We start from the raw sequence: 23,176 nt of genomic DNA on the forward strand, positions 1-23,176 counted from the left end.
AGTCTTGCTCTTTTCCTCAAGGCTGCACAGAAGTGTATTTGTGACTGCAAGGTCAATGGTAGTCCACCTTCAATTCCTTGGTCAGTGCTCAGAATGAGCTGAAGAAGCATAAAAACAAGTGAGCATTCATATTCAGGCTAGCCTATCAATACTGTTATCCTATCAATACTGGGGAGTTTTTACATTTTCATTTGGCACCGTTGAAGGAGAAAGTCCCAAATAATTTTGTATTTCAGTACATGTTATCCAAGTAGGACATATTTCAGTCCACATGGCAAAATGAAGTACCATCACAAACTTCAACAAGTCATAACAGAGTTAAAATGCATGTGACTACAATGGTTTTTAAAGCAAATGCTGCCACTGAGGATATACAATGGTGTGTAGTCATTGTCATAGACTCAGTTGCATCTTGTTGTATACCCACAGAGTAGTAGAAAAATATTGGAAAATATATTTCACAAGTCCAAAACTTGTGTGTCTCTATTCTTGTGTACCCCATTAGCATGGAGATTTGGAATAGAATGGCTGTAAGCTCAAAAAGTTTGTGATTGTTTTTTTATTTTATCTCAAGTTTGATTTCACAAGGGAAGAAAAAAAAGATAGTGTGTGTAAAGAACTAAGATAAAATTATTATTTTTATACTGACACTTTTGTCTGAGGCTATAAACTATTTTAGGCACTAAATCTGCCTGACTTTAAAAACACTGCCCAAGCTCCAGAATATAGATATGTATTAATATATCAAATATTCAACAGCCAGCAGTGTGGAGCATGTTGTATGGGGAAACCTTTCTCTGTAGCTAATATATACACTATTTTTCACATCTACAGATAAACAAAGCAAATATTTTCTCCACAGTAAGCTATTAAGAAAACCTATCTCTGAAGATAATAATTTCCATTTTAAATGGTGTGGGAGTTCAATTTATAAAAGCAATAACTTAATGGCTTAACATGTGACCTCAATTTTGAAGACTTTTCCATCCCAAGGAAAAGAAAAAGAAACCCTAAAAGCTGAATTTAAAGTTACAAACAATTGTAAAAATACAAAGATGTTTTATACATAGACATACACTTTTACTTCCAAATACTATTTTATTTCATTTTTCGTGATGTAGATAGATGTTTTCCAATTAAATTCATATCAAACTGAAATTTAAATCTGCACAAGACTTCTATTATAGACCTATTACAACAAGACAGTATCTCAAAGGCAAACTTGCAATTAATCAGAAACACTACATGCACACAAAATACCCATTGCTTTTGGTTTGATGTATGCAGAAGTTTAATTTTCATTATTTTGTTCCTTTTTACCATATGATACATTCAAACAGCTGAAGTGCTACAAACTGTAGAGTAAAAGTCTTACTCTACATAGCATACAAAAAAAGAATCTTTATTATCACTTATTATTATTATACTTTCCAGACAGGACAGAATTTTGAGGATGCTATTTCAACAGTCCATCATAAAAGCAGATTCTTTCTCTCTCTGACCTTATTACAATAGAGCAGAACTGAGCAAATATATTATGTATGCACTTACATAAGCACCATATATGTATATGTGTATGTATATGCTATATTGAGAGTATACATGGGCCTAAATATAAATTATAGGAATACTCTTACCCAAATAAAGGTGCTACATTTTCCAGTCTAAGAAATCATATATAGCTGCTTAACATTATCTCAGACTTCTGCCATTGGCACTAAAATTTGGTAGCCTGGTGTTTATTTTGGAAAGAGAGTTTTGCTAAAAGATGGATGGAGCACAAAAAAATTAATTTTTTGTCATTTAAAATAAAAACATATCATATAGAGCATATCCACTTCCTGCATGAACTTAGCTTATCTATTTTTTACACACTTTATTTTAAACAATCATTTTTCAATAATATATCTATGTATTTAGGCTTTTTCATTGTCACAAAATACAGTGACATAAAAATGTCTTCTTTCACCCTATTAATGCACAAAATGCATAATAAACTCCTTTCCAGTAGGCTTAGTGAGATATATATATGTGTGCATATATATATATTTTATATATATATATGCAGACAGGACAAGAGGTACAGACAGTTTGTTACATACCAAGTCTGTTCTACAAAGTCTGTAATTTAGAATATCTACATCCATATGTGTATATTTTTGTTAAATTATTCTATTTTAAAAAGATTAACAGCTTAGTGTGAAAATCAAAATTGCTCGCTTGAATTTTGACAAGGGTGCGTTGCTACAGAGCAAGGCTGTCTTCAGGTGACTCAGATCATTGATGAGATATGATAAGAACATTTGAGTTTAGTGGCCTGTGAGACTATCCCAGCAGTACTTTACTGTTTCTGCATATTTTTGGAATAATTTAGAAGAAGTCAGAAGACCACTTTCTTTTATAACACATATCAGCCTTTACTTAAGAAGGCAAAGACATGCAAAAGACAAGAATTTCTGACTTACTACTTAGATCTGCTACCAAACACATTCTACAACTTTTAGTAAATTGCTATAAATGGGTGGAATTAATTACTTTAGGTATTCTTAAATTTCTTTCTATAAAAACATGGATATAAGACTATTTCCACTCACTTTTTTTCTCACAGTTTAAATCAGTAGTACTGAAAGAATTTGCAAACCATTCTGACTAGTGAATCAATACCAACTTCCCCAAAGAGAGACAAGTGAAGCAACTAGAGATGATCCTAGGGGAGGCAGAGAAGATATAAGAGCTTGCTTCAATGCGATGCTATACGTTCCTTCTGAAAATATGATGCTTATGGCTTTATATCATGCTTTGTGGAAACCCTGCTGTGACAGGAAATCTAGCAAGCTAAACAAATTCAAAAATGCTGAATCTCTAGCTCCTGAGATCAATTTCTTCATCACTCAGGTCCACTACTGAATTTGTATTATATTCTCAAATGGCATTTTCATTCTACTGGTAATAAAGCCATATTGATGAACAGAATGAAAAAAAATATTTTGGGTGTTTTCATGGTTGTGTTTAGACAACGACTACCTTAAATATATTTGACTTTTAATGGAACTTTGCATTTTGCTATAAAAGGTCTTCATATTACAAATGCTACAAATACTGTAATAGTGTTACCTATTGATACTCTTTCCTGTATTTTCTTTGTTTCTGTTTTTATTTTTTAGTGGAAAAAATAAGCTAGAGACGTACTTAAAACTGCTTTCTGAAGGCTGTGAAAATGAACACATGCTGGAATTGAAGATTTGGGTATATACATGAGAAGAGCATGTAACACACAGTTCTCATCTATCCTCCATGTCTGGTCCCTGTGGGTCACTCATATGAAGGGAATGCACATCTTTCTACCACTCCTAAGTGGCACTCTGGGTGAGAATAAATGCAAGAGAACCTTAATTGTGCATGAGGCTGCACTAAAATTGAACCCTTGTCTTGACAAAAAAATTGTAGGGTTTGTCTCTAAGCCGCTCAGCAAAAGTGTAGGTTTGTTAACATGGTGGCTTCTTTTGTTTTATTTTTATTAATCTACCCCTATGTTCTTTGTGTCCTCCTGTAAAGAAATATTTGTAAATGCTTGGAGGAAGGTCAAAGTCACACTGCAAATATTCACAGTAGATGTACTCTGTTATGGGGCAGAAATCATAGAAGCATAGAATGGTTTGGGTTGGAAGGGACCTTGAAGACCACTCAGTTCCAAACCTCCTGCTATGGGCAGGGACACCTTCCACTAGACCAGGTTGCTCAGAGCCCCATCCAGCCTGGCCTTAAACACTTCCAGGGATGGGACATCCACAGTTCCTCTGGGCAACCTGGTCTAGCAACTCACCACCTTTTAGAAATCTGAAAGAGTGCTAGACATCACTGAAATTCCCTTAATAGATTGCAATTTAATTTATGTGTAAATCTTGTGTTGGCTAAATTTTTGTTTGATAAATTTTTTACCCTGTACCAGTAAACTACTGAGAATAATTATAATATCCTCTAAATTAGCTCACGTTAAACCCACCAAAACCAGGTTATTATTTTCATTAGCATACCATTGTATCTTAACACAGACACAAGACTTTGAGAATTTTTAAACAGTGGTTTGACAACAACATAGTGGTTTGAATATATATATATATATATATGTATATATATAAAGTTTTTATATGAACAATTCTTCCTTCACTGTTACTTGGCTTTTTAAAATTCACATAAAAAGAAAAAAAGGCAAGATGGATTTGTCCATGGTTTGGGTCTTTTTCATCAAACTGATGGTAAAAAAAGTGGGAATTTTGAATCCTAATTGGCAAAGTGATTAGAAGAAAAAAAAATCATTAAAAGTTCTCTGATCTGAAAAGAAGACAAGTTTTCTAAGAAGTCTGCAGACTTCAAAGAGAAACCTGATCCAAGTGTGCACCATATTTTAAACTGAGACAACTTCAAACTGGGGATCGTGTATACAGAGAAAGTGACAGAAAGACAAATCTGGTACTTAGGTCTTACTTTGTTAAAATTTACTCATATGAAATGCTCTGATCTATTGGAGAATCTGCTGCTAAGATCCTAGGATTCTACATCCATACAGCTGTATGCCCCTCTAGCTAGAGGGACCACTGCAAGCCTCTCCAGAACATGGGGAATACAGTCAGTTTGCACTAGTGACTCTTGGCGCTTGTTGGCATGGAGATGACTGGGCCCCTGCCATGGAGGGGCAGCCTCCAGATGACAAGTTGCAGAGGGCAGAGCAAAGGGTGCTGGAGAGGACAAGATGGTCAGGCAGCCCAGTCATACCCCTGAACCTCCCAGCAGAAGGAAGACTATGCAAGAATTTGCTTAGAGAGGAAGATGAAGGCAGGAGTTCGTTGCCTCTGGCAAAGTTCAGGAGAGATTGGACATGAGAATGTAGGCCAGGGCAGAAGTCAAGCCTAGAACTTCCCATTCTCTGAATTAGAAGCTCAGCAGGACCTCAGCCTGGGGCAACAGCAGTTGGCCCCATCAGGAAGAAGGGACAGTGCCATCCATGTCTGATGGCTCTCAGACCAGAGCTTCCACAATCAGGAAGGTTGGGACCAAATCTGTACACCTCTGCAAGCTATACGGCTAGCCCTGCCAGCGTCACAAGTGATGATTACAAACAAAAACCAGCTAAGGAGTGACTGTTGATTATATATGTATTTTATTTACTAACTCTTCCCGAAGCTCAGGCCCTACTACTTTTGCTGCTTCTGCTAGCACTGCTAACAATATTAATTCCATGTCTTTACTGGATCTTCAGCTCCCTGAATAATCCCATTTCCTCATACCTCAACATAATACCAATTTCTAAACTGCATCACAAGAAAGGTGCTCTGTATGATTCTTAGAAATGGGAAACTAAAAATATGTTTACACATTACCATGCTACCAACTCTGCATTCAAAATTTCAGAGGCGCAACCCACCTGTGAATTACAATATTCAGACCAATACGAGTGTTTGTCTTTCTAAACTGAGGGGCAGGGAACAGCCTACGCCTGCAACTACCCTCCCAGACTGCTATGCTGAACTGGTCCCAAAAGAGCCACCTCTGGGGCTGTGACAGATTTCTTTTGACCCCTGTTGGTGCTGCTATTTTGAAGCTCTTATCACTACAGTTCTCCTCTAATCTGAAATGGCACAATTCAACATTACTAGTGCAAGTTATCTAGCTACTCAACACTCTAACACAAATGTCTACCTGCACCTCTCACAGCAAGAGATGAGAAACAGGTATTTCAGAACATGATTCATCTAGTTTGTTTTAGACACCTACTTCAGGATGCAACAAACCTTACTCAGGAAGGCAATATATCTCTCCTATAACTCTAAAGGGACTCCATAAGATTAACTCAGACATAAACATCAACATATGGTCAGATTAATTCCACCCCCTCAAGTCTTCTGGCTTTTGACTTAGGTCTTTTCTTTTAAGTCACTGGCAAAACATTAATTATAGAAGTACAGGACATGGACTTAAGTGATATATGTACAAACCCAGGAAGTATTTATCATAGGCTGACTTGAAGGAGAGACTTAAATCTTAAAAAAACCAAAACAACTAGACAAAAAATATCTGGCACAAAAAGTGTTGCTCTTTTAACTTATCTGGGTTTGTTGGTTTTTGCGTTTTGTTCCTGCTTTCATCTTTTTTCACAACCTAATGTTTTAGCTGTATATATTTCCAGCTATTGGTGTTACCAGTTCAGCACTTTTTGGAACGCAAACTGTTAGGAAGAATTCTAAATATAGATAAAAACCATTTTGGCCTCAAGAACAAATATTTTGGAAATTTTGAAGTGAAAAATTGTCAGGAAAAGCACAAATTATACTCTAGATTTGAGAATGCTCTTGTAGAAAATCTTTCATTAGTTAATTATATATTCTTCTTAAAATTTGAATACAATATTATCTTATATTTTAGGGTTATCGACATCTTTCTGATTTTTCAATATGCATTACATTTCTGGTTAATAAATAAATATGTAATTAAATATGTAATTACTGTACAATTCTTGTCTTGTTCTCTCAGAAAACCATGACAACATCCATATTAATTGGCAACATGATTTTTCAGGTTCTGTTTGACCCTAAAAAGGCAGGGGAAATTAGACGGCAATGCAGTAATAATATTCTATAGAGCATCTTTGGTATTTCCTAAATCTGCTATCTTGAAGGAAAAGTCTCCATTAAGTGGTCCTAGCAACAAATAGAGACTTGAGGAACCCTGGATCCCAAGAGAGTTGGAATGCTAAGCCTGATGTCTGCTTTAGATGACTGAAATGTCACTTTCTGTCTAAAGGGAGAATTTTAGGTTAATAGATAACGCCTCTTTCCTAAGTTACTGCTTCTAGGAGATCACACTGAAAAGAAAATTAAATAATTTCAAGCCATTCATTCATTAGTTGATTTTTCAGTTGTAAACTGTTTTTAACTTATTTGCAATAATAAAGGGAATTTTCTCTCTTTTTTTAACTCAATATGTTTGAGATATGGCTTTTCACAAGCTCTCCATAGTAAATAATGTTTCAAGAATGTGAAATTCAGTCTCTGGTGTGAAATCTCATAGCTCATAAGGCAGTTCTTGTGTTATTAGCACTACTATTAGTTGGTATCATACATTTTAAAGAAATATTGCCTTATATTGCCTTATGGGAGGCTGATGGTAAACACTTATAAAATGCATAGAGAATAAGAATAAAAAGCAGTGGAACATGTTATTTTTTTCCTTTTTCCCCTATTCTCTAAAAATTCTGAAACATGTAAGTGTTATATGAAATTCTCTTAGATTCAGTACTCAAAAATCTGCTAATCTTCTTTCTAAAAGGAGGAAATATTAAGATAGGAGTATTTATTTGTTTGGGTGGGTGTTTTTGTATATGTAGTTTTAGGGGGGTTTTTTGTTCATGAGAGGTTGTGGGCTCATAAAAACAATCACGAAGAGGCTGGCCCACATTTTACGTTTGGACTCATTAAAGATAAATCTATTTGCCTGAACATAAATGGCTTTCCAATGGTCTTTTCTCATATACTGCAGGGGGAAAATGAGAAAGACAATAAGAGAAAATGAAGCCAAAAACTCCAACATGGCTAGTTTCAACTTATTAATCACTTCAACAAACATTTTTCAGCTAAATTCCCCATGTAAATTCAGTTCTTCTAATACTCGTATGAGGGTCTGATTAAATTAATCCATTTTGGTAGATAAACTTTACTTCATTGTTGCATAAACAATTGTTTGAGACAATGACATCTTTAAAATTAAAAAAAAAAAAAAGGCAGGGTTTTTTTCAGTGCTTGTAGGTGCAAATGCTGCCAAAATTGTCTGCAAGGACCCATGCTGCCTTTCAGCTAGATGTTTCCTTGGCAGCAGAGTCTATGTAGCAGACAATGTGAACTTTCCTCATTTATTTCCATGCAAAGTCAGCCAGATCCGCTTTAACACTTTTCATTACCAGTTTAAGATGGGCTGGCTGATCACAAACCGAGGCAGATGGCAAACGCAAGCAAGCAAGAAAATTCTGCTGGCCCTGGTATGTGGGAAATAACCTCCAGTTGCAGTTTGAATGGATAGCTGAGTTTGCATCTTCCCTAACTACTCCACAAAGGATTGCACAGATCTGTGTTTACCTACGCCACGATGGAAGCAATATGCAACTCAGTGCCTCGAGCTGTGCTGCCTTTTTGCTTCCAAGCCTGCATCAGGACCATCTCTAGCAATTACACTACAGTTTAAATATCACCTTGCTTCTATTGACATGAAAAGAATGATGTAATATGTGCATCTTGGTCTACAATCCCACTGCTTTAATTAAGAATATCACAAAGTCACTTCTCTTAACACATTCCTCAGCCTCTCTTTCAGTTTGCATAATTGGGCATATAGAAATGCTAGGCCAAGAAGGAAGCTGAGAGTAAGATATTACACACTGAGAGCCCCTGGGATGCATTAAAAGCATCTAGTCAAACACACATCTAGAACATAGGGCTGGATTCATCCACAAGACTGCTTTCACTGACTGCCAGATTTAAACAGATTTCCCTTTTAAAAACATGCAAATGCAGTGCTTTCCTCAAAGCCAAAAGAGTGTCCCACTAAAGCAAAATCCTCCCCAAAAAATCATAAAAATGAGGTGAGTACTTTGTCAACAGTTACCATTTTCCATCATTTGGCTTCCAGCCAGTAGATGGGGTCCAGCAGCCAGATCCTCTTCTATCTGCAGAGTCCTACGTCCAATGACTGAATCCTCACAAGCAGCCAGGGCCATTTATGATTTTTTGATCATTTCCCATCTCTTCAATAGCTGAAAAGGATTTTTCTGTTCTCCAGTGCAGCTTTAAATACCACGATAATATTTTCAAGGATACTTTTTATGCATCAGATGCTGGATATCTGAGAGTTAAGATTTTTGGCACAATCTTGGAGTGACTGGATATGGGACAAGTGCACATCAGCAAGTATAATCCAGGAAGGTTTTGAAAGTTTGAGGATAGAGGATGTTCTAGCAGCACAAAATGCACTTACTGATAAGAGAAAGACTGGTTTCTTTTTAAATACTGAAAATGTTGTGGTTTAGTGACAGAAAATATTATTTGTGTTAATTGATTTCTGAATTAAATTGGATTTCAGGGAAAATTACAAAATTAAAAGAAGCAATCATTATTCAATATGCCTGCAACTTGCAAAGCTCCTTGAAATATTATCCTAACATCTCATTGCTGTATAATATTATAAATGCAATAGCTGGGTTTTTTAATCTTTTATAATATTGCTAATTCTCTCATTTTGCACTCAAATAGTTTCAATTTAAAATGGAAGTTGTACTTCCTTAACCTTATAATTGTATATAAACAAGGCTGCAATTCCACAGTCTCAGTCTCTTTATCCTGCAAACAAGATATGACAGAGGCCCATAAAATATGAATGGAATAGATAAAATTATTAGAAAATTACTTCCTTACAATATGGGCATCCATCTGTCTAAAAAAAAAAGAAAGAAGAAGTCTTTCACTTCTGCTTAAACTACAGGACATATTGTCAGAGGATGTTGTGGATACCAAATGCTTACGTGAGTTCAAAAAGAGATTACACTGATTAATGAAAGGAAATCCCTCATAGGCTACTAAACACAAAAATGCGGCCTGTGCCTCAGAAATTCAATGAGCCACAGATTACTGGAAGCTAAGAGGGAATATGCTGGGGTTTTACTGCCATATGTTTACCCTGCTCTTATTCTCTTCTTTAGGTATCTGTTAATATCTATTAACTGGAAATAGAATATTTTGTAGGATAACCTTTGATCTGAACCTACTTTCGCAATTCCCTATTTACAAACACATACACAAGTACTATAAAATAAAAATTCAAATAAGATATTAATTTTCTACATAGTTATTCTAGTGCAGTACTAGAAAATAAGCATTTGAAAACTGGAAGTTTACACTGATTTGTTACAGATCAAATTTGATGTTGATAATTGCTTATTAAAAAAATACATAATCAATTAAGAGCACTATGCTTTATGAAGTTAAAGCCATGTTAACATTGTAATACAGAGCTTCCTTTGATCTGAAATGCTTGGCTTCCTTTATACCAAGCCACAGCACGAGCACTGTTCAAGACACAGAGCTCCCTTAGGAGATGGTTTTCACAACTCCACTGGTTCATATTTCCAATAGCATATATCTCCTGCACTGTGTCAACCACACTGGCAGCCAAAAGAAATTTACTACAAGTTGATCTATGCAGTTCAGAGATCAGGATTTTCATAAATTTTTCTTGGCTGCCAGCACAGTGCCCACAGCAGAATCTATGCACTAACTGGAATCCAAGTACATTACACAAGACACTGTACTTGCATCAGCTCCAAGAAGCTTTTACTTGGCAATCTACAAACAGCATGGTTTCTTTGCTTGTTTTCTAGCTATTGCCTGCAAACTTGAATAATTTTTGAATGCTGGAGAATTAACAAAAAAAAAATAAACAAAACTGAATTCTTGAATTTTTAAGTTTGTTTTCCCAAAGAGGGAGCTTTATGTATACACAAGTTACAAAATATCCCACAGGTATGTAAGTACTTAGCAGTAATATTCTCCTTATATGCCACTGTACACTAAAACCATCTATTACTTCTGTAAGGCAGTTCCACTTGGTATTATTTATCATATGTTCTTTGATGGAAGAACTATTTTCTGCAGAATTTCAGTATGGTACACTATCTACCTTGGTAAATTTGCTACAGAGATAAAAAATAATGTACTTTAGTTTGAGTTCTATTTCTCTTGCTGATATGAAGATAACAGTATCAAATTACCACTACTGATCTACTGTGTTTATGAACACTTCGTTTTTGCCAAATATTTTCTGCTGCTGGAAGACACAGTTCTGTGGTCACATTTTATCCAGTAATTGGTACATTACATATCATGTCTAATGTGCTTGAAAGCTAAGCTCCCAAGAAATCCTTGTTTTCCCCAAGCACTTCTTCTAAATCTTGCCCTTTTTTAAAAAGCTCCACTTGTGCAAGTAGGTCAATCTTAAATTAATCTAGTTAAATGTAGTGCACTCTCAATTTAAACTGGTTTAACACTCCCTTAAATAGGTTTAGATGCATTCAGTAATTTCCCAGAAAAAAATAACTGCTTTAAAAAAGGTTTAAACTAACTTAAGTACATGTTGACAGACAAATGTGAAATAAATTTTGATAAACCATTGCAATAATGCTAATAAGATGCCCCTTTCAGACTTGGTACAGAAAAACAGGACATAAGACAGGATTTTTCTTCAAGCTACTAGAAAATTTACAGAGACAGCACCTATCTGAGATGCTCCCTTGCAGTGACTTTGAATTTCATCATAGTCATTTGAAATATTGCCATTGAAGAAAACACTTTGAAAAAGATTTTTTTTGCGGATTTGGACAGTACAATATCTCCAAAGTACTGCCACTCCTAGGAAGAAGTCATTGTCACTTTCTGGATTTAATACATCATTCATTGTCCAGAATTTTTTAATTTAAAAACAATGAGAGGATATATATCACCTAAAGGGATTAGAGTCATGGGAACAAGGAAGTCCCTCCTTAATCTCAATGCTGGTATATTAAGATTTCTTTCTATTTCTTTTTCCTTTACTTTTTTTTTCTTTGTTTGTTTTGTTTACAGTTTTAAGTTCAAAAGAAAATAAGGATTTAATTTTTTTCCTAATAAGTGATGATTTTTCAGCTATCTACTTATGCAACGTGATTTTAATTTCCTGTTTATCCCTTTACATTTTTACATCTTTAAGTGCACATATTGTGAAACATTTTCCTGTAAAATCCCATCCATTTTGATTTGCTGTTCCTGAAGAGTGTTTCTTCTTCTGCTGTATTTGCCAAGCACTACCAGAATAACTGAGTTTTAATTGAGACTGCCTAGGAGCGCAAGGTACTTCATAAGGTGCATGAAAAAACCATCCTGTTCCAAATAATTTAAGGAGCTAAGGCTCTTATCTCACCTGAAGTCTAGATACGCAGATCATAAAGGAAATGGAGTCTACTGTAAGTGAAACAGCCTACTCCCGTGGGAACTTGAAAAGTAGTTTTGCTAAATGGGAAACTAGAAGAGGAGAGATGACTAAAGGAAGTCTACAGTCCAATACACACACTTTGTATAAAGTGTTGACAGAATAGTGTTCCCTTTCCTTATTAAAAAAAAAAAAAAAAAAAAAAAAGTGCACCATATTTTATACCCCCGTATCTCCCTCTTTCCTTGGCAAAAGAAATTCTGTCCTTGTTTCCACTGCTTGCCTGTGATGCTAAGTCTATTGTCCTACTTTCTGGCAATATTTCTAGGATCACCTGCAGCACCATGGATGGAAATTCAGAGAAAAGACCTCCACAGCTCAGCTGGAGCTGAGGTACCAGCTGTACTCTGCTTACAGGGTATTATGAAAGCAAAGAAATATATCCTTGTAGAAAGCCTGCAAGTGTAAAATTGTATGACAGGAGGTTTTTTTTCCTGAGTGATGGGCCCATTAGTCTTTACTCCTACAAAAGCTCATTCATTCTTCAGGATGAGGGAGGAGTCAAAGCACAAATCTCTTCACAGAACACGATTGATAAGAACATACCATTGAAGTGAGAACAAAGGAAAGCAGCAATGAGCTGGAGATGATGTATTTCTATTGCAACTGTCCTTGGAGTCTAGACTGTTATTAAATGAAAGAAAAATACAAGAAAATTGACAAAATGTGATAAGAAAAAAAAACCACCAAATCAACCAAAAACCTGAAGTATGAAGACACTGCAATTAAGTAGTCAGAATAAATTGCTGTAATAATTAACTATACTCAGAATACTGATTTTGTATATGATCCCTTATTTGGAATGAAAATTACTTTAAAAAAGACAGCAGTTTATGAAAGCATTTAATTAAATTGCCTGTCTTTTCTGAGGTAGATGGCATATAAACTGTTTTCATTAGAACAGTACAAGGGGAAGAATGAGGCTAGAACTTTTCAAAAGGACCTTATTTTTGCATTCTTGCTGCTAAGTAAACAAGTTACTCTGTGTTTTTGAATCTCTCTGGGATACTGGAATAGGAATCAGAGAAAATCAGCCCCTTGGGGTGAGAGTTAGTTTAAAAATAAAAATAAATCATGAAATCTTTTTCCCATTCTACCAGATTTCAAATAATACTACAAGAAGGTGACTATTGGACTATTGGAGCAATGAAACTTAAAATTGACACTCGCCTGGGAAAAATGACTCATATCTAAGAACACATATATATTTTTCAACCTTCTGCTTTTCCGTGTTCCAAGACTCAGCTCAAAATTAAAGGAAGCCTAAGAGAGCTGTAAGTCTTTCTTTCCTGTCAATCCCAAATAGTGTGCTCATCTTCTTTTTTCCCCCTGGAAATTTTTCCCAGGCACAAAAACCCCCAAAAAAACAAAAAACAAACCAAACCAAACAACAAAAAACCAAAACAAACAAAAAACCCCCAAACCAAATACAAAAACAAAAAAAACAGACAAAAAAACCCCAACAACAGCAACAACAACAACCAAACACCCAAACAAAACCAAAAAACCCCAAAACCAATATGATCTTCCAGCATTCCTAAACACAAGCTAATCAGTAAGACAATGAGGAAACCTGGCCTACCTGACAGCTAAAAGTCACCAATCAAAAAAACAAGTGCCCTGTATTTTCAGATGAAATGGACATCAATTGATGTTTCTAGGGGAGTTTTCTCTGGACAACAACTGTGACCTATGATCCACGTCAACAATGAAACTAACAGTTGCCAAATTTCTTCAGACAACTTGCATTGGCAGGATATTTTAATTAACTATCATGCATTTTCAAAAAATCTCCCAACAACAGCAACAACAACAACCAAACACCCAAACAAAACCAAAAAACCCCAAAACCAATATGATCTTCCAGCATTCCTAAACACAAGCTAATCAGTAAGACAATGAGGAAACCTGGCCTACCTGACAGCTAAAAGTCACCAATCAAAAAAACAAGTGCCCTGTATTTTCAGATGAAATGTACATCAATTGATGTTTCTAGGGCTACAAGGACGGGGACTTTTCTCTGGACAACAACTGTGACCTATGATCCACGTCAACAATGAAACTAACAGTTGCCAAATTTCTTCAGACAACTTGCATTGGCAGGATATTTTAATTAACTATCATGCATTTTCAAAAAATCTTCCATTTTTTACTTTGAATATTCCATTTTATTAGAAATATGTGTCCCTCAAAAAAAGTATATTTAAGCACACAAAATACATGTTATTAAATGTGCAGAAAAAAATTCCAATCGTAACTCTTAAACCTTTGTGATATAGATAGCAAACCTTTTTATTATAAAAGTTCAAAGTACTAAGATACATAAAATCACCATTTTAATGATAGCATCAATTTACTTTCCCTTGATTTTTTAAATTAAAATATATTACTACAAGCAATAGCTTTTGCAAACTGGTCTACAAAGCACAAACCTCAAAAGCTCTATAAAGAAGTAAATGCCATTTGGCAATATGAAAATTGTTTAAGTTAAAGAAGAATGAGACAGTCAGAAGTTCATTCACTTTCATACATGGTGTGGAACTGCTCCAAAAGAGTTATCCCAATTAAACTGACATCCTGATTTCAATGTACATATGCCTGTAGATTTTCCTGAGTGCTTCAAGCAATAGCTCCAAAACCACTGAACATCATGTGCAGTGTTGGTCTGCAACCAACATAAAAACCAGACACATGAAATCACCTTCATTTACCCCCACAGTTCTGTGACTGACTGTGTACCTGAACTGCACAGAGGATTCCCACCAGTGCTCCTTTGAGCTAAATGTGTGAAGAAGGCAAATATGAGCTGTGCAATACCACAGTTTTTGCTCCAGTAAGAATCTAGGGCTTGTTTCACAAGAATGAAATTACTTGAACCCATTGCACAACTGAGGGCTTTTACAGTGTCTTATACAGCTCTGGCTTCAACAGACTCTGGCACAGCAGAAGTATTGAACCAATGGAATAGTCACAACACCATATTTATTCTCCTAAAATGCTAAATTAAGGTTTTGTTGCAGACCCCAGGCTACAAATACTGCCACATAAAAAGCTCTGAATTTTACTTGGAGAATCTCAGGTGAGAAGGGGAAAGAAAATAAATTAAATAAAGCCTCTCATCATTCACAAATTCAGTGTAACATTGAAATACAACAGTTCTCCACTTCTTGCCCTCTCTATCATCTCTTGTATGCCAGAAACATCCCATTTGTGCATCTCTGAAGAGATGTCTTAAACTTCATGTAACTGGCTTAGAGGGATCTACCGGGACAACCTGAAGCTGCTTGGAAACAAAAGGTGTCACAGCATCAAACACAGAATATGTCTACGGAAAATCTCTTCTTTGATAGTGTTTTGGAGAGATGCTTGGCAATGGCCAGATTTTAGTTGTGAAGAATGAAAGCTATATTTAGTCTTTATTTGGTAAATGATAGGTGTGTAAACTGCACTGTGCAGTTATTTATTTGACTATGGGGAATGTACTACTTAATTGAATTGGACATGTTAAAATCAACAACTCCAAAAGACATTCAAAAGTTTTGAGGAAACAGCAATTCTGTTCTTGGAACAGCATCTTTAAGATTTGCCTTTAATGCTGCCACTGCTTCATCATAGATGCAAACTGAAGACTAGGTTTTATGTCCATTAATATCCACAGAATTGGTGGATAGCTGAAGTCGTTCTTATATCACTGCTAAATATTCCACATTTCCCCTAAACCTAAATAAGTTTGACATGCTAAAAAATGCAAAACTAAAGTAATTCAGATAAATAGTCACCAGTACAGTGTTTGAATTATCATGAAGTTTCCTAATAAGAATTGAATGTTTTTCAAGCAAAACATGTTTTCATACTGTATTACAATCAGACAGACACTTTTCAGCCTTGGATTCAAAGAGAGTGATCAAGCGAATATATTTCTAAAGTAATGCTAACCAAGGAAAGAAAACCATGTGACTTTAGGAACAGGGGAACAGGGAACAGTTTTGTTAGTTGAAAATTCATGCCACTTTTCTATTTTGTTTAAAATTAAATTTTCTCTTACCATCATGATTGGGATTTCCCAAAGTCCATGGCTCATCTGAGTCAAAATGAGTGTCTCCCCCAATTCCTGGGCCAGGGAAATATGCATGAGCTAAAAATCCTCCCTCCCCATCAAAGGGAGAACTGTCTCCATGAAAACCTGATGCAAAAATGATTGTAATATCCACATCTCTCTTGCCATTTTCTAATTCAATGTAAGGAACTTCTTCAAATGTTAGAGGAGTTACATTCTGCCACACATCGAAGGCACGGCGAATGGCTTTACGAGTTTCAGCATCACCTACTTTTGGAGTGACGTTCTTTATGCTGAAAGAAACAGAGAAACATTACATAGATTAAATTTAACAGAGTGGTAAGTGACACTAATAACCATTTCCCCCTAATTATTATAAGCTCTGTGCTTTTAATAAAACATGCTAGTCTAGTGTTATATACTTTAGGAAGAGTATTTTTAAACAAGCTGGTGCAAAATTATGGTGTCAATCTGCATAGCCCTTTAAGCTAGAACTTATTATGTTAGCTGGCTCACTCCCAGCAGTACAAAGAATATTATATTTAGCATATTTAAAATATATTAAAATGAAAAATTCTTAACAGTGGGATAACCAGATTCATCAACCACTGACTGTTTACCTCCTGGACCACAATTAGAATCCATCACAGCTGAAGAATGTCATGTTCTTTTTGATCAAAAGAAAAATGTTTTTAGTTAAATTGATTTTTTACTTATTAGTGAGTTCATTAACAAAAGCAGAACTCCATACTGTGACCACCAACCAGTATTCACAAGGCCTTGTTGAATTTGCAACTGGATAAATTCCTTATCAGAAACAAAGCCTTTTGACTTCAGTACAGGCTAAGATGTCCTTTTATGATCTGATTGCATCTGTAAATCTTGCATAACACTGTAGAATCCATCAGAGAAACCATTTCATAGAAGACAATTATATGCTAACTCAATAATATGTATTAAAAAGAAATTTCAGTCTCAATTACTTCTTCAAGTTACATACATATGAAAAGGCAAAACAATATCAGAATTGAAGTTTACTCTCATAGTAAATTATAGTGAAATTAGTTTTTTAAAAAAATCTTTATTTTTGTCATTGAATTCAAGAAATGAATGTCAACAATCAATTTCAGACCTATCCAATTTTCTGCATCATTTCCACTCGATTTATATGGGCAGCAAAAACTCTTTAAGGTTTGTGTCTGCTCTGAAACTGCTGCAATAAGATTCCCTTTGTTCATTTGACATGTGCTTGACTGAATGTCCAGCACAAATTTCAGAAATTGAGTAGTTCTAGAGTACATGTAATATTTTTGCCAGTTTACACAGCATGGCACATTAAAGGAGAACAAATACACTTTCATGAATAAACCATGAATGATTGATTTGTTTGGTAATTTAAATGTGCTTGATTATATGGTATTTATGTTTATATAAATGGAAAGAAATCTTTCAAGTGTAATTCTATAGATTTTACTTCATATATATATATCTTCTTCATAGTTTTATGTAGAAAACATAAAGTTATATATTTAGACTTTCACTCAAAAAATATTTTAATGTATTGAGTCCAATAGTGCTGTCTAACCAAAGCATAATTTTTTAGCTGATATGAATGTTCCAGAGAGATATCAACAGAAAGTACAAGATTGTACTTGTAGAGATATTTGTAGAGAATCCACTGTTTTCCTTGATCTTTTGTTCCAAAGGTGATTTAACCAATCAATTAATACTTGTCCCTATTCTGTTAATTGCCTGGCTTATATTATTGGTTCTCATTCTGTTTTTCTCTCTCACATACATGACCTTTCAAATTTTTCCCCTATACACAAAGACATTTAAAAGGCACTTCTGCGCTGCAAAGTCATTGTCTTTTTGTTGGCTCTAAGAAACTAAAATTTTGAACTCTTTACATCTCAGGTTATAAGACATATTCTCCAGTCTATTGAATATTTTCTGTGATTTTTATTCAACTCAACCCAATTTTTAATGCTCTTTTAAAACTGGCTCTGTCAGAACTATAAAATACTTCAGTACTGATCTTGCTGTCAGAGAAAATATCCTCTGATCTCTAGGCATGATCTTACTCTACATGATGTAAATGTCATGTGACTTAAAGTGCTTTTTATGATGCCCCTTCATAATTATTTGTTCGTCAGTAATGTTATGATCAGTGTTACATTGCGTTTTCTGTGATTAAAAAAATATTGGGCAGACTGTATCAACAATCAGCCCTTGCAGAACCCCTCTCTGAAAATTCCTGCCTTTGAGAATTCGGGTTTTTTGAGATGTTTTAATTAGCAAGTTCATAAACTGCTGTCTGTGCCCCCTGAGAAAGTATGGCATTTTAGAACCTGTCCCATGACACAAACTCAAAAACACATCACAGTGGCACACTTACACTGCCACTACCAAAAACTCCACTGTTGCTATGCTGAGAATATCCCTTACAAAGCTGGCAGATGTGCTCTCAGTCAGTCCTGCTGTGTGCTCCCTAAGGCACATGTATTGCCTGAAGCAGAGCTCTTTGAAGGATTAGAGCCTCTGTTATTTGCCATGTATAAGAAATATGGCAAACGAATCAACAGGCTCTCATAGAAAACAGAGCATGTCTCAAAAAATGGAAATATTGGCATGGAAAAAGTTCACCTGAAATATACAGCTTGGGCTTTGGGGTTTTTTATCTATTTATTTGTTTGATTTTTTTTTTCTTTTTTCATTTAGGAATCTTAGTAATTGGTCAAAGTCCCACTTTAGTATTAAGTAAACAGAAGAAGGGTCTTCTCCTATTGTATGTGAAATGAGGAAATGGATAAAAATGGATCGGAATTTTGTACTGGTGGTAAACTGAGTAATTAATTAGTCTAAAAGCATTTGACTCAAATGTTAAAACTTATCATTTTACATTTTCTCACATTTCCAGCACACTGAATTAAGTTTTAATCAGGTTACAAATGAGGAATTGAGCTATTGTGCTAGTTTCACACTCGCAAGCTCAAGTAGACTACCTTTGACAGCAGATATCTTCCATGGGATTCAGCTACTGACTTACTTTTGAAATAGCATTCTATATCTTCAGATTCATTGTAAAGTAATATTTTTTCCAAAGCATACTTTCTGTGTTAAAACCAGAGAGATTTCAGGCTTCCAAACCAACATTCTGGAGTGGGCAAGATTATACTGAAAAGTGTAGCTTGAAAGAGATATTACATAAATCAGCAGTTATTCCTATACAAGAGTATTTTCAGAAAACAACTGTCTACATTTAATGTGTTAAACACAATCCAGGTTCAATCCTAGAAGAGTGACACAAACATTGAAATTGTCTTGCTGGGAGCTTTGCTTAAAATAATTCACCAGTGCAGATATCTGAAACCCAAGTTATATTACATTTCTTTCATGTTGTTTATCATACAACCTCCAAGGGGTAAGTACAGTTAAATCAATCCATAAAGACAGTCTATCAATTACCAGAGATACTAGGATTCATCTTTTAAAAGTCTTCAGCTTAGACCTATGATTGCAATAGCAAATAATGTCTCATAAAAACCCTTGCCAATTTAGATCCACACCTTAAATCCAGCAATCACCTGAAACAGTGGTAACTCCCACAAGAGTAAAAAAAAAAGACACAAATTGGGTATCTGACACTCAACATGTCCAGATAATGGAACTCAAACAGAAGTATATGTAGGATGTGACAATTCAGAACCACTCTTATTGCAAGGTGAAAGCATAGCAAGACAAAGCCCTTCATAATAAAAATCTGTGTTTTTTCTAAGTATTGCTTTCCTAGCCTCACTGTCCAGTGATCATTTCACAGCAAAGTTCAAATGTGAGAAAGAGTCAAACCTGACCTTGACCAGACTGGCAATGCAACTTTACAAAGAGGTTGAAGATCCTGTAATTACTAAAAAAAAGGCAATTTATAAAATGAAACATATATTTTCATGCCATTTTTATGAACTATTAAACTGATTGATAACTTTCATAAATTTTGAGAGACATTATTTTTAGACAACCCTAGCCACGTATCAATTGATTATGCTTTTTTGCGGTTATCACTGCTGATTTTGTATGATTTCCAACCTAATGGTTGTGTCAAGCATTATAACTTTAAAATACATGTCTTCCACAAGAACAATTAGATTTTATCACTGATATACATTTTTCACATTCATGTACTATTTCTACAGCTGCTCTGTAGAAATAGTTTTGAGAGTGCTATTCTAGAATCCTGAGTCCTATTGATTTCAGAAAACCTTTGGGTTTTCCTTACCTTCCCACTCCTTTCCCAGAATATCCTAAAAGAAAAATCATACATGTTTCACTGACATATTTTTGGCTGCATCAGTTTCAGGAGCCTTGCAAGATTGTCAGGATATACCTCACTTGACTGTGTAAAATCAGTAATCTGAAATTTAACTAGATGAAAGAGCAGGAATTTTAACTGAGTAGGTAAAAAGATGCAGTCAATAATCTGTTTGAAGTAAGCTAGTTAAGACCTCTGCTTGATATGAAACTGTTCAAGTAAAATGAATTGAAACATAAACTAAATTTGAATAAGTTGTTGACACAACCTTTTTATTGTCATTGATGTAAATCAAACCTAAACTGAACTAAAACTTTGAGGGGTTATTTGTTGTTTTGGTGGTTTTTTTGAGTTTTGGGTTTTTTTTGGTTTTTTTTTTCGGTTGGTTGGTTGGTTTTTAATTTGAACTAAAACTTTGGGGGTTTATTTGTTGTTTTGGTGGTTTTTTTGGGTTTTGGGGTTTATTTTATTTTTTTTTTCGGTTGGTTGGTTGGTTGGTTTTTAATCAAACTATAAATTTTATTGAAAATAATAAATTACTTCTGGCCAAAACCATATTTCACTTTGCACCATAATTTCTCTAGAAATTGGTTTCTATGAAGTTGCTTCACTAATCTCCCATTGATGTGAGGTTTTTAGCTTCAACTTTTTTCCAGTTTCAGTTTGCTGACTCCTTGTAGCTATAGACAAAGAGTGCTATCTTGGCTCATATAGCTCTTGCTCACATTGATTAAACCTAAACCAGAACTATTACTTTTGATTTTCTGTGGGTTTGATTTTCAAGCTACTGCTGCCATGATTGAAAGAATTTATAATTACCTTGCCTCTTCATTTTCATGGATAATATTCTCCTCAACATTCATTAAAAGAAGATGAAACGTGAAAGAGATAAGATTTCCAAGACAAAAACCCAAGATTAGCAAAATACTTGACAGTCAAATGTCCTTATAGGAAAGCTATGTTAGGAAATCTGATGTCATAATATGCTACTAGGTAATGTCAAATCAATAAAATGCAACATAAACATGGAACATGTTCTAAATATTACTTTGTATTAATACATTCAAAACAATTTTTGCTACTATGAATCAACAAGATTTTTAAATTTTTTTCTTAATTCAGTATTTCCTTATTTTTTAGAGTGAATTTCAAATATCCAAGGAGAAATTCTCTCTCCATATTCTACACAATATGGATCATTTAGACTATAGAAATTGCATAGTCTATTGCTAACAAGCCAGATAAGACTTTTGATTGCATACTGAAGCTCCCAGCTAGCATTCATTCATTTGTCTGAACAGCATAAAGTTAGACCTGTTCAAATCTTTCATCTTCTTTCAGAAATGCAATCCAGGATATATCTAACTTGTAAAAGGAAAATGACAATTATCTGGGGCTTGACCCATTGTCCACTGAAGTCAAGAAAAAAATGAAATTAATTATAGTGGGTTTGAGATGAAGCTATTGAGTATCTACAGCTAAGTTTCCTGCACCAATCACATTATTACATATTGCTGATTGATTGAATTTGTGTTTTTTCCTTATTTAAGCATGAAAAAATAAATCAGAGTAGCTTTTCAATTATTATTTTATTGTAAATTATTACAAGTTCTAACTCATAGTTATAAATCAAGAGAAATCTTTTATTTTTACAGAACATTCTCCAATTTAACTTGCAAAAGCATTCTGCAGATAGAATAATCTGGGCAATTGAGAAAAGACTAGGCAATTGAGAAATCACTGACTGCTGGAGTTCAGATTATGAATAGTATGCACAGAATTCTGATGAGGAAGGCTTCAATGATGCCCTGTCTAAAATGTACATATAAACATTTATGTTCTATTTTTACAAAACTGATAACTTTATTGATTCACATTGTTGCTCCTTATTTAAAGTACTGGATTATTTACTTTTCTAGCAAAAGAGAAGGTGACTATATTTTTGAGAATCATATGTGCCTTCATAATTTTTTTAAAAAAATCTTTAATTTTAAAAAATCCCCTTAATTTTTTTAAAAAAATCTTTAATTTTAAAAAATCCATTCATAGCTTTCTTAAATTTCTTCTCTGATTCTGTACCATGTTCAGAGATCGTTGCGTAATCTGACACAGCCTAAAATACTAAGGAAAGATTATGACTATATCATTAAGACCTCTGTAGCTTTTTCTGTAGCGGAGTCATAATTCTCTTGTACCCTAGATGTTCTCTTTCACCCATACACTCTTCTGCCTGGTAAAAGGTTTCAAATACTTACTTTCTGTTTCTTTGTAAAAGTGGTGTTATTCTATAACATGTGTACTAATAATGTTCACAAGTTTTATCAGCATGAACTATACCAGTCAGAAAAATACTGTAAACTGGGTAATTTCGTTGGAAACAGAAATTCTAACAAACATCACACATCAGTTCAAATGAGAAGAAAGCTGCATTCCCTGAGGGACAGCAAGCATAATTAATGCAGCACATTGTACATTCCAGGCTGATGTTCACAATACTGGAAATCTGTATTTTGGTTCTGTCTGTAAACACATTACATTCTAAGAATAAATATCATCTAAGTCCAAAATTTAATATGTTGCCAAAAAGACATAATAAGTGTTCAAAATGTAATATGGGGGAAAATACATTATTAATGTAACTTGTAATTATAATTATGATTTTAAGTAGCTTCTTTGAAACTCTATCTTGAAATATTGCAGAATTGTTTCAGGTGGAAAAATGACATGTTGAAAATATGGAAAAGTTC

General features: G+C 34.6%; 1 protein-coding gene across 1 annotated transcript in view; it reads right to left on the reverse strand.

Annotated features, from left to right (window-relative positions):
* MMP16 (matrix metallopeptidase 16) overlaps positions 1–23,176 on the reverse strand; it is a 173,264-nt gene that overhangs the window by 56,867 nt on the left and 93,221 nt on the right. The window contains exon 4 of the mRNA XM_039695642.1: positions 16,109–16,413. Coding sequence (XP_039551576.1) covers positions 16,109–16,413 — 305 coding nt within the window. The remainder of the gene's footprint in view (positions 1–16,108; positions 16,414–23,176) is intronic.

Source organism: Passer montanus, unplaced genomic scaffold (assembly GCF_014805655.1).
Source record: "Passer montanus isolate IOZ18808 unplaced genomic scaffold, ASM1480565v1 scaffold90, whole genome shotgun sequence".
NCBI classification, from domain to species: domain Eukaryota; kingdom Metazoa; phylum Chordata; class Aves; order Passeriformes; family Passeridae; genus Passer; species Passer montanus.